This window comes from Helianthus annuus, chromosome 2 (genome assembly GCF_002127325.2).
Source record: "Helianthus annuus cultivar XRQ/B chromosome 2, HanXRQr2.0-SUNRISE, whole genome shotgun sequence".
NCBI classification, from domain to species: Eukaryota; Viridiplantae; Streptophyta; class Magnoliopsida; order Asterales; family Asteraceae; genus Helianthus; species Helianthus annuus.
Genome location: NC_035434.2, coordinates 104,726,155 through 104,737,240, shown reverse-complemented (window position 1 = coordinate 104,737,240; position 11,086 = coordinate 104,726,155). Strand labels below are relative to the sequence as shown.

At 37.9% G+C, this 11,086-nt stretch overlaps 1 protein-coding gene across 2 annotated transcripts; it reads right to left on the bottom strand.

The window, feature by feature from the left end:
• Window positions 1-3,211: 3,211 nt before the first annotated feature.
• On the bottom strand, window positions 3,212-10,082 carry LOC110918106. 2 transcript variants are annotated; one of them, XR_002581072.2, is made up of 5 exons: window positions 9,125-10,082; window positions 7,655-7,796; window positions 5,817-7,565; window positions 4,253-4,701; window positions 3,212-3,416 (listed from the first exon to the last, which is right to left on the bottom strand). XR_002581072.2 is itself a non-coding variant. In XM_022162487.2 (4 exons), exons 1-4 carry the CDS (start codon window positions 10,018-10,020, stop codon window positions 4,315-4,317), a joined length of 3,174 nt encoding a protein of 1,057 aa, XP_022018179.1. In that variant the 5' UTR covers window positions 10,021-10,082; the 3' UTR covers window positions 4,251-4,314. The 2 variants fall into 2 exon arrangements, 1 of the variants encoding a protein (XP_022018179.1); XM_022162487.2 differs by lacking the exon at window positions 3,212-3,416 and having other exon boundaries at window positions 4,251-4,701.
• Window positions 10,083-11,086: the final 1,004 nt, after the last annotated feature.

The window sequence follows — 11,086 nt, the reverse complement described above, 5'->3', positions numbered from 1 at the left end:
ACTCGTCAATTTTAAAGATAAAGGACACCGCCTGCAATTGGGTATAAAGATAAAGGACAAACTTGCAATTCACTCTTAGCTTTTAAACTATTAATTTAGATAGAATGGTAAATGTATTAGGGTGTACGGCGGTGAAATGCTCGGGGTATTCCATTCACCGATCGGTGAATGAGCGCCGATTATTCGGTGATGATGAATCAGTGTTTGGTGATAGTATATTTCGGTGTATAGTCACCGATGATGATTGATGAAACGGTGATAAAATTTTTGACCGTTACCCACTTTTTTTTTTTTTTTTACCGTTGCACCCATTTGACTGTTACCCATTTTTTTTTATTTAACCCACATTTTTTAATCATTTTTAACACACAACTCTTTTAGACATCTCTCTTTCTACACCCACAAACACCATCGATAAACAAAACAAAGGTGAATCCAAGAAAAAATGTTCCGCTAGCCGAGGATCGGATTCAAGAAAAAAGGTTTCGCAAACGAGACAAGGTGATTCTAGAGGTCATGAATAGGGCTTTAAAAGAATGCGGGTATACCAGGAACTAAGTTCGATAGTGATATACCGTACATAAACGTAGACCCCTCACCAACAAGACCAAAAAAGAAAGAAAAGAGGCCCGCAACATCAACAACCGATAGCAAAACGGCTTTGACCGAGAAGCTCGTGCAATACACTCTTATGAAAGAAGAAAAAAAAAGGCACGGGCGATAGAGATGTCGAATATAAAAAAATAAACGCGAGGAAAACACCGTAGCGTTAGTGGTGGAACAACGCGAGGCGGTGAAACAACTTTTGTATGATCGGGATTTGGAGACATTTACTAAGCTACACGACCATGTTTCACCCGAGATGTTGCCGTTTATTCTAGCGCGGAAACGAGATATCACAAACAAAATTGGCCATGCAATTTCTAAATTTTAGGTTTATTATGGTTTAATTTTCTAGTTTTAATTTTAAGTATGTAATGTGTTTTTTTAATTAAAAGTACTTTTATTTAGTTTAAAATATGTTTTATTTATTTATGCATAATTTATAATTTCTAGAAATAAAAAATATATAACTCAAACAACCTATAGTGATTGAACCATTGCTAGTGATTGAGTACAAAATGTAAAGTGGGATGAGGACTTACCATGGCATGATATTATTGGATAAAGAATAACTCAAACATCCTAAAGTGATTGAACCATACCGTGGTGGAAGAGGTGCCACCCAAATGGGGAGTGGTAAACTTTTTTCATAGCCAATAATCTCATGCCATGTCAACTCTCCTATTCACTCCTCATTTTGCACTGAATCACTAGCAGTGCTTCATCCAAACAATTTTTTCTTTAAAAAAACTAAATAAATGTTTGATTGGTTGAAACCCACTCTCTCTCTCCCCTCTTTCATCAGTGACTAGTCACTATTCAAAGACAAACACACACCGATTTGAGGGTGGTGGCATTTCACGCTCGGGAAAAACACTCACCGAATGGGTCACCGCATGGTGCCCCTTCCACCCTTAGGGTGTAAGGAGTGGTTAGACACTTGAGAGTGGCAAACTAAAAAATCAACCAATGAGAGTGGGTCATGTCAAAGTGGTAAACTATGCTCAAAAGTGTTGGCAATGGTTAGACACTTGATGAAGTGGTAAACTATTTTTTTTTTTAAAAAGGAAAAAAATGTGATTGGTTGATATTGGAATGGACCCCACCCCACACTACTCTCTCTCTCTCTCTCACACTACTCTCTCTCTCTCTCTCATGATTCCCGAGCGGCATCCCTTCACCGCGTGATCAACGAAACCGCAGCGGCAAAGGGGTCGGCGGCGGTGTTGCCGCGCGGCAAAAGCCTTTGCCGACACCCTTTGCTGCACCACACCGGACACCCTTATAGTAATAAATGTGGGAGGTCAATCCATTCCGGGTTTGGGTGCTACAGAGTCCTAAAACAACAATCAAAGCTAAAGAGAGAGATTTGACATAAGAAAGAGTGAAGATTCAGTACTTTGAATTCAATATATGATTCCTTCATTTTATTTGTTTGTTTTACTTCCATTTGCGTCATGTAGTTAAAGTTTTTATGTGCCATCAATGAGCTAGCCTTCTCCATTCATTTAGAAAAAAGATTAAACCGAACTTTAGATGATGAACTAAGTTATATTTGGATGGAACATACAGGGTTGAGAACAATGGCATTCCTTCTCAATCCTAACAAACTAATATCTCCATCTCCTACAACTTCGATATGAAAAATCGATCTACAATAGTAACAGAGGTTACTTTTATATCAATGGAACCAATAGATATGTTAACATAGGTCCACCCTTGTCACCATGACGTTTTGACTTGACTTAAATTATCAAAAACAAGTAACTTTTATGCATGAGTCAATTAGAAGGCTTGGTTTTTTACTTTTACCCAATCGTCGAAGATGTCGATTGCTGGAAGTTACATAACTAATCGGTTCACTAGATATAAATTTTAGTTATCTAGTTGATGACATCGAGTGCTTCAGTTATAATTCGCAAGTTAACCGGCAATTGGACATGCATTTTTTTAGGCTGAGCAAACTGTATCACAATATAAATGCACCTATGACACGGTCTATGAATCAATCACTCTATTACTAGAATGATCAGCCGTTTAAAAGAACTAGCCACACCACATCAACTTGACGCCAACGGCCCAACACCGCCAGCTCTGCCCACCATCACTACTAGCCACCATGAAAACAAATACAGGAAGAGGAAGTCTTCCGATTGTTAAACAGCCTGAACCACCCCACCCGTTTGGCCACTTATAATTAAAAACTAAAAGGGGTGGCTGGAAGGGTATTTAAAACGACCTACCTATTTATCCAACGCCATCATAATCAAAGATCCAGTCATAAATTACCCATTTAGTATTTGTAGAAAAAAATATACTTGTAAACAAAGTTAAGTTAGTGGGTCAACACACTCAACCTAACCTAACGCAATCCGACATGTTTATTAACATTACCCATTACCTGAACCCGTGCATCTTCCCGCTATTTTTATCCGGGATTGTTCTTCAAAAACAAAAAAAATGAAACCATACTACTCTTTTCATTATCCGTTTTTTATTTTCTGGCACATCTTAATCCTCAAAGAAAATTAATACCCTGATCACAATTTGTTTATTGTGTAATATAGAAATTGAAATTACCGGCATGGACGAAAAACACAATTCTAACTTTTGGCTTGGGAAAAAGAAATGCAAGTTGAAGAAGAAACCGTTAAATATATATAGAAAATTCTAAAACTGTTTAAAAGAAAGAAAAAAAAAAAACTAAGTCAGAAACTGCTTATAAGAAGCATACCAGAAGTGACATCGATCCATGAAAAGCTGCCTTTCTTTGAAGCATAATTACCTACCACATATCTGGAACTTTTGTTAACCTGTCAAGGTTGCATAAAACAAAATCATAATTCATATCGTTAACTAAAAATGGATCACAAATGTACCCCCACCACTTTAACAATAATGACCTTTCAAAATTTGACATTGAAACTACGTTAATGGGTCATATAAGTAACTTGACCCATTTACATGGGCTACAATTTTCCATTAACAGGTCGAACCGGTAGAATTGTGGCTAAAATGGAAGCCCTTTGATATGAACCCAATTTAACCTCCTACATATGTGTGTTTCAAGACTTATATGATCACTGTAATTTTATGCAATTGCCACAAAGTAAAATGCCATTTTCGTCTATGAGGTTTGGCCAGTTATGCGACTTTTGTTCAAAGGTTTGTATTTTCACATTTGGATCCAAAAGGTTTGATATCTTGCCATTTTAATCCACTCGTTAACTCCATCCATTTTCTCTGTTAAGTCAGGGGTAGTTCCATCTTTTTTGTTAACTTAAAAGACTGAATTGCCCTTTAAGTTAGCAAAAAAAGACAAAAATACCCTTGACTTAACGGAGAAAATTGGATGGAGTTAACACGCCGGATGAAAATGGCAAGACTTCAAACCTTTTGGATCCAGATGCGTAAAAACAAACCTTTGCACGAAAGTCGCAAAACTAGCCAAACCTTAGGAACGAAAATGGAATTTTACTCTTTCAAAAAAAAGAGAAAACAAAGCTGGCCAACCATACCCAGGGTGTTTGATGCGAACCTATCAAATCCACCCAACACATAAACGTGAGAAAAGTTGGTTACCTTTTTAAGTAATTACCACAAAAACATACTAACAAAAAAAAATATTCAAATGAATTCTAGCGGTTACCTTATTATATTCTTGGGAAAATAACGGCCAACAAAAGCATAAATATGTAGTGCCAACTCATTCTACAACATGTTGGCATGCCCAGACATCCCTGCACTGCAAGACCGGCACAAAGGCGCAATTCCATCTTGCGTTCCAAAATGAGCAGGGTGTAGTTGAAATTCAGTTCTACACAAAGCACATACAGCTGTCATCTGATTTCTGCCAGCTGGATTTGGCATCATAGTGTTCTTTCCAAGCCAAAAGTTGGAATCAAACTGTTGGTCCATTCCTGGATTGTATGAAAACACCCTCGAATCCCCTTGAAGCTGATGTGGATTATGTTGAGACGATCTACCACCTGCTGTTAGGAAACTGAATTCCACAGGCTCGGGCCTACCAGATCTCAGCCCACTCACACCGTAACCTTCGTTATACCTTTCATCAAGTCTAAACTGCCCATCTCCAGCCTGTCGATAAAACAACAATTAATCATATTGCTTCCAGTGAATGCAACATCTTTATTATTAATTATTAATGCAGTAGTATATATGATTACAAAAGCCATCCGATTGAATAATTATCCATGTGTTTTCATTTGTTAATCGATTGTAGATATATGGGAGGTTCAATGGGGAACACTAAAAAAGTGGAGAACCGACTCAAGGAGACTCTGATTGGACTCATTACAGCGGCATTGGAACCGGCTCGTCGAACACAACTATATATATATACAGGGGATGGATCATGAGAAAACTCATCTTAATGAGAAAACTAAAAAACTCCATCAAAACCACTAAAAGCAGAAGGGGACTTTAATGGAGGGGTAAAATTGGAAAAAAAATATATATATAAATATATTTTAAACATTTCTAATTTCTCCATACGTTATCATTTTTTTAAATGGCACCATAAGATCACAAATTTTTTTATCTTTCATTCGAGTATATTCGAGCATATTTTTATGACATAAAAAAAAAAAGATTTAAGGTGTCGTACTTTTATCAGTACTACTATTTATTACTACACATGTGCAACATTACGAAAAACCTAAACCCCCCAACCCCCAAAAACCTAAACCCCCCACCCCCAGTCTTTAGGGTTTAGCTTTTAGTGTTTATAGTGTAGATTTTACGGTTTAGCTTGGGTTTTGGTTTTAGTCTTATGGTTTAGCTTTAGGGTTTATGGTTCAAAGTTTAAAGTTTCTAGTTAGGGTTCGAAGAGCCGATTTACATAGGGTTTAGCTTTTAGGATTCAGGGTTTTGCTTCAGGGTTTATCATTAGGATTTAGGGTTTAGGATTTAACTTTAAGTTTTAGCCTTTAGGGTTTAGCTTTTAGTGTTTATAGTTCAAATTTTACGGTTTAGCTTAGGTTTTAGTCTTATGGTTTAGCTTTAGGGTTTATGGTTCAAAGTTTAGAGTTTCTAGTTAGGGTTCGAAGAGCCGATTCCAATGCCGCTGAAATGAGTCCAATCGGAGTTTGTTTGAGTTGGTTCCCCATTGAACCCAACCCTTGTAGATAAATATACCTAACCCATTTTTAGTTAATGGTTCAAAATTGCCACATGCACAGAGTATGTAATACCTTTCCCGGCATTATATTGAAGGAGTGAAACGAGCTGGGAGACGGTATGTGTGCATGTGAAGACATGGGCATACCACTTTGCAATTGATTTCGATCACCGGTTCTCCACATCCCACTCGGCACAACTTCTTCACGAGTTTGCCCAAGATTGCTTCCAAAACCGGTCGTAAACTTACTTCCGGAACCTTTAAATTTAAATTCATCTGATTTAATCCCATCCCATGCATTCTGAAAACTACTAGTTTTAACATTCCCGGAAAGATTAAATAATCCACCCACTGAACTACTTCCGGACTTTAGCTCCTCAACCATACTACTATTAACCATACTCAAATTAGTATGAACGTCAACATTAGAGTTCCCAAAAGCAAGACTTAGCTCATTGCTGTTAAGATCTCTGTCTTCATCAAATTTGAGTCCATCTAACGGCGTAGAATACATCTTATTCTCGAAAATATCATCGGAAAAATGATTGAGCAGTCCCCGTTCAGAGCTTTCTTCCTTGCATTCTTCCATTGTGTTGCCGTACAGACAATCTTGGAACCCGAATGCTTGATCGTTTTCAGATGGTACAAGTGAACAAAATTCAAGATTGCTTTTTGTACTGAAATCCATAACGTCCTCTGACTCGTTACGTTTTGGTTCGTTGTTCCTGAAGATATTGAAGTCGTCTAGTTTGACTTCTTCTGATTTGTTCGAACTTATTTGCATCGCGGTATCCTCCATATTAGAAAATGAAACATCGTTTTCGAGATTTTTGTTTAACTCGTTTTCTTCGTAGCTGCCGAATGCATCCGTCCCAACATCGAATAGTTCATCAAGTCTGGAACTAGTTAAGCCAGATGAGAGTTTATCTACATTATTGGTTGAATCATTGTCATTGACCACAGTCGCACCATCTTTATCCAGCCCAAAGCGACAGAGAAAAATCCCCGATGATGTGTCAGCAACAACTTTCTCGTTTTCAGATATCAACTCATTAGACGTATTATTGATATCCATATCCATGTTTGGATCAGAACCTTTTTCCTCACAAATGCTTGCCTTTTCAACAATGATATCAGGAACTGCCGGATCTACCATTCCGACACTAGTGGTTGTGACATCAATATCTTCACCACCATCGCCAACACTAGCGGCCATAACAACATTATCTTGATCGATCACCTGATCAAGATTGGAGTCCAGCTTATCCTCAACAGAATTAACACGAATTTCACCAAATGTTTCAGGCTCTCTGTCGCTTTTGTCACTCATGGATTCATCACCGAAAAGTTCAGACTGAGAGACGGTATCATCAGGAGGTTGTTCTGTAACTTCCATTCTAGAAGCTTCATCATCCGTAATACCATTTTTGCCCAATCCGTCACCGGATATCTCAATAGTACTACTTTTGTCTATATCACAGTGTTCATCTTGTTTACTATGAGACACAACGTTAAGGTCATGAACAACAAGCTCATCAGTATTTGATTCTTTACATGTAATTACTTTGTCTCCGTCCAAAACTAAATCAGAGTTATCCAGTTCTGCAGGTGATGGCTCGATTTTCTCTGTTTCATTTTCCACGTGGGGCCCAATTTGGTCAGTTTTCACATTGTTTTCTGCTTGTACCTCCATTGCGTCCAAACTGACTTGCTCCTCAGGCTTTGAAGGTAGAGGTGGCAGTCCTGGTGGTGATGGTGACGGTGATGGATTGGCAACAGGGACGTCTCTTTTGATGTCTTCTTGTAGAACTACATCCGCAGCCTGTAAAAATCAACAAAACAAATACTTGTAATTGAATTTGAAGGGAAAAGAAAATGAATGAGTGCTACACACAGTAAATACAAACTTACATTCACAGAAGATTCTTTTAAAGCCAAGTCATCAGAACCGTTTATCTTCACAGCATTTTGTTTATCCAATTTTTGTTCTCCAATAACAGAGATTAAGTATGTAGATATTTCCTTGCACGACTCGAACTGCCGACCACTAGGACTGGTTAAAATCAAGGTAGTGTACATAGTGTAAGAATCATGAAGACATTATATTCTCAAAGTTGATATCAATATTTGTAGGTGGATTAAACTTTGAGTTCAAATAATAAATGGTGAAAACAAATTACCTACAAAGATGTATGTTGTAGGTCGATATACAAATATTTAAAAATGACATGCACTCTAATGGAATAATTTGGAGAAAAAAAATGGAACTTCAGTATGCGTATGATATAATTAGTAAAATGAATGTTTGCGGGCCAAATAGAGATATAAAATTGGAGGGTTAACAAATATATTAAACCAAACTTCCATCCGTATCTTCTATTACCATCCCCATAACTTTCTGTTGCTCTCATTTACTGATTGCATCTTCTTGTTTGCTAAATTCAACTCACCTTCCCGCCTTTTTTCACTATTTTTTCTTACACCATGTTTTTTACCCATAAAAAAATATCATCCTCTTTTTGAACAGCGACTTTCTGAATCATGATCCCAATTGTAAATAAATACAAACTCTGGGGGTACCAAGAACATTGATTTTGTTTCTTAAGATTACTTTACTTATGGTTGATTGCATGCAAATTTTCAGAGTTTTGCATTCATTGAACATGTATAAATGGTGGGTTTGGAAGGGGTGTAACTGTGTTCACATATACATGCTTAAACAGAATGTAAGGATTTAAATTGTTAACATGGTCGACATTACAAGAAAGTACAGAAATGAACTGAATTAATCCTTTAAAGCAGCCAAGAAATGTATTGATGTGATTACAATCAGTCAAACTGTCTTGTAGAAAGAAATGCCAAATTTGCAATATTTATGTCAAAGGGTAGTCTACTATCAGATCTCTACAGAAACAAAACTACATCATAAAGTTTGCACATCTCTATTTTGAACACCACAAGCTTCACTTTAATCATACTATCAATCTAACATTCTATTATGATTCACTAATCAAATCAGAAAAAGAAGCGAAACATCAAGATGATATCTCATTACAGTCTACCGGTATTCCGCTAACAAACCTACTCTTGCTAGAATTCTCTATTCTCATGGAATGTCACACTATCATACGCAAATAAGACATCCCCCCTCCCAAAGTTCTACTAAGTGATTAAATCTCATATATCCGGGTTATTAACCTAATGAAAATTTTCTTTGCTAACAACATAAACATCCAAACCAAAACAAGCATATCAACATTTTACCCGATGATTCAGTTGACACTATAGTTAGCATCAATGCATCATTACATACAATATCATCACACTCTAAAGCCAAATTAAATTCTTAAAGCGAAACAAAAGCAAGGTCCAAATGCAAACCTCAAATACCGACGACAAAACAACCAAACCCGTCCTTCCTTCTTCTTAATACAAAGACTCAACTTCCATCCTTTGGGTAAAACATCCCCAAACTCACAAGCATCCACAACCCTCCTCTTCCTCCTCCTACTCCCCCAATGCCCATTCAAACCTCTCAAAAACCCTAACAACTCATCCTCCGTGGTCATCCCGACCGTCCTCCTCCTAATCTCCGGCCCATACGGATCCTCCAATCCACCAACCACATCCAAATCCACCACCACACCTCTCTCATTCAAAATCCCCCTGTCCTTGTCATCATCATACACAACCTCCTTCTTAATCGCACCACACCGAAGCCTCTTACTGCTCGGCGGCCGAATAAACACCACATTCTCATGCTTTCTCGGCCTCCCTCTCTTCCGCTTCACACCTAGGGTTTCTAAATTCATAACCTCCGCAATAGAACTATTATCTCGAACATTATCCTCATCAATTACATCAATATCCTGAAAATCCGGATCTGATTTACACAACTGCTTCAACATACGAATAATTAGCGAGTTTTCCGCTTGCTCGGGGTCGTTAATGGCGTTCGGAGCGAGTGTGTGCGACGCGCGGAGGTGCGGTGTGCGGCGGTGGAGAGTAGTGGTCTTGGTGGCGTCGGCGGTGGCGAGACGGAGGCGAGAGTAGGTTTGTTTGCGGCTTCCGGCGGACTCGTTGAAAACGGAGCGGTTGATTTTGGGGATAACGACATCGTTTTGGCGGTTGAGATCGTATGAGTCGGAAGATAGAGAGAGAGTGTAGAGTTCTGATTGGGAGAGGAGACTGAGATCGATGACGGGGACGGGATCGGGACGCGACGGTGGGTGGTCGGTGTCGTCGGACGCCGCCGTGGCGACGGTGGAAGAAGCCATGTTGGAAAATGTTTAGTGTTGGTGAAACGTAGGGGGGGCCTTTGGTTTTAGTGTGTGGGTGTTTCGGATTCCTTTTAAAAGGATTTTGGAGTGAGTTTGTTTACCTTTTAATGAATTTTAATTTTAATTTAAATTTAATGAAGTTTTTAATGGTTTAGTAGTTAATGATTCAGACTGTTTGTTTAACAAGTAGATGTCTAAATGGTTCAGACATTTGCATCTGAATGGTTAAGATTTATATAGAGTCTGAATGGTTAAGACCTCTAATCTGAATTTGTCTGACATTTGTCTCTGAACGGTTAAGCATTATACAGACTCTTAATGGTTCGGATTCCTTTTAAAAAGGATTTTGGAGTGAGGGGCTTTTTGTTTACCTTTTAATGAATTTTAATGAAGTTTTTAATGGTTTAGCAGTTAATGATTCAGACTGTTTGTTTCACGAGTAGATGTCTGAATGGTTCAGACATTTGCCTCTGAATGGTTAAGATTTACATAGAGTCTGAATGGTTAAGACCTCTAATCTGAATTGGTCTGACATTTGCCTCTGAACAGTTAAGCATTATACAGGCTCTTAATGGTTCAGACCTCTTACTGGTTCAGCACTTAATGATTCAGACTGTTTGTTTCACGAGTAGATGTTTGAATGGTTCAGACATTTGCCTCTGAATGGTTAAGATTTATACAGAGTCTGAATGGTTAAGACCTCTAATCTGAATTGGTCAGACATTTGCCTCTGAACGGTTAAGCATTATACAGGCTCGTAATGATTCAGACCTCTTACTGGTTCAGCACTTAATGGTTCAGACCTCTTACTGGTTCAGCACTTAACCATTCAGATGTTGCCAAACAGCCCCTTAATTTTGACTTATTAACTTCTTAGAAGTTAAAAGGAATTCCAAACATTTGAAGGCAAAAGGAATTACAAACACTTTTTGAAAAGGACTTTTCTGTCTTAAAAAGGAGTAACTGACAAGTAAGAATTTCTTACTTATTATTATTATTATTATTATTTTTTTTTTGAGAAAGACTTTTGAGAAGTCAGAGAGAAAAAGGAATCCCAAACACC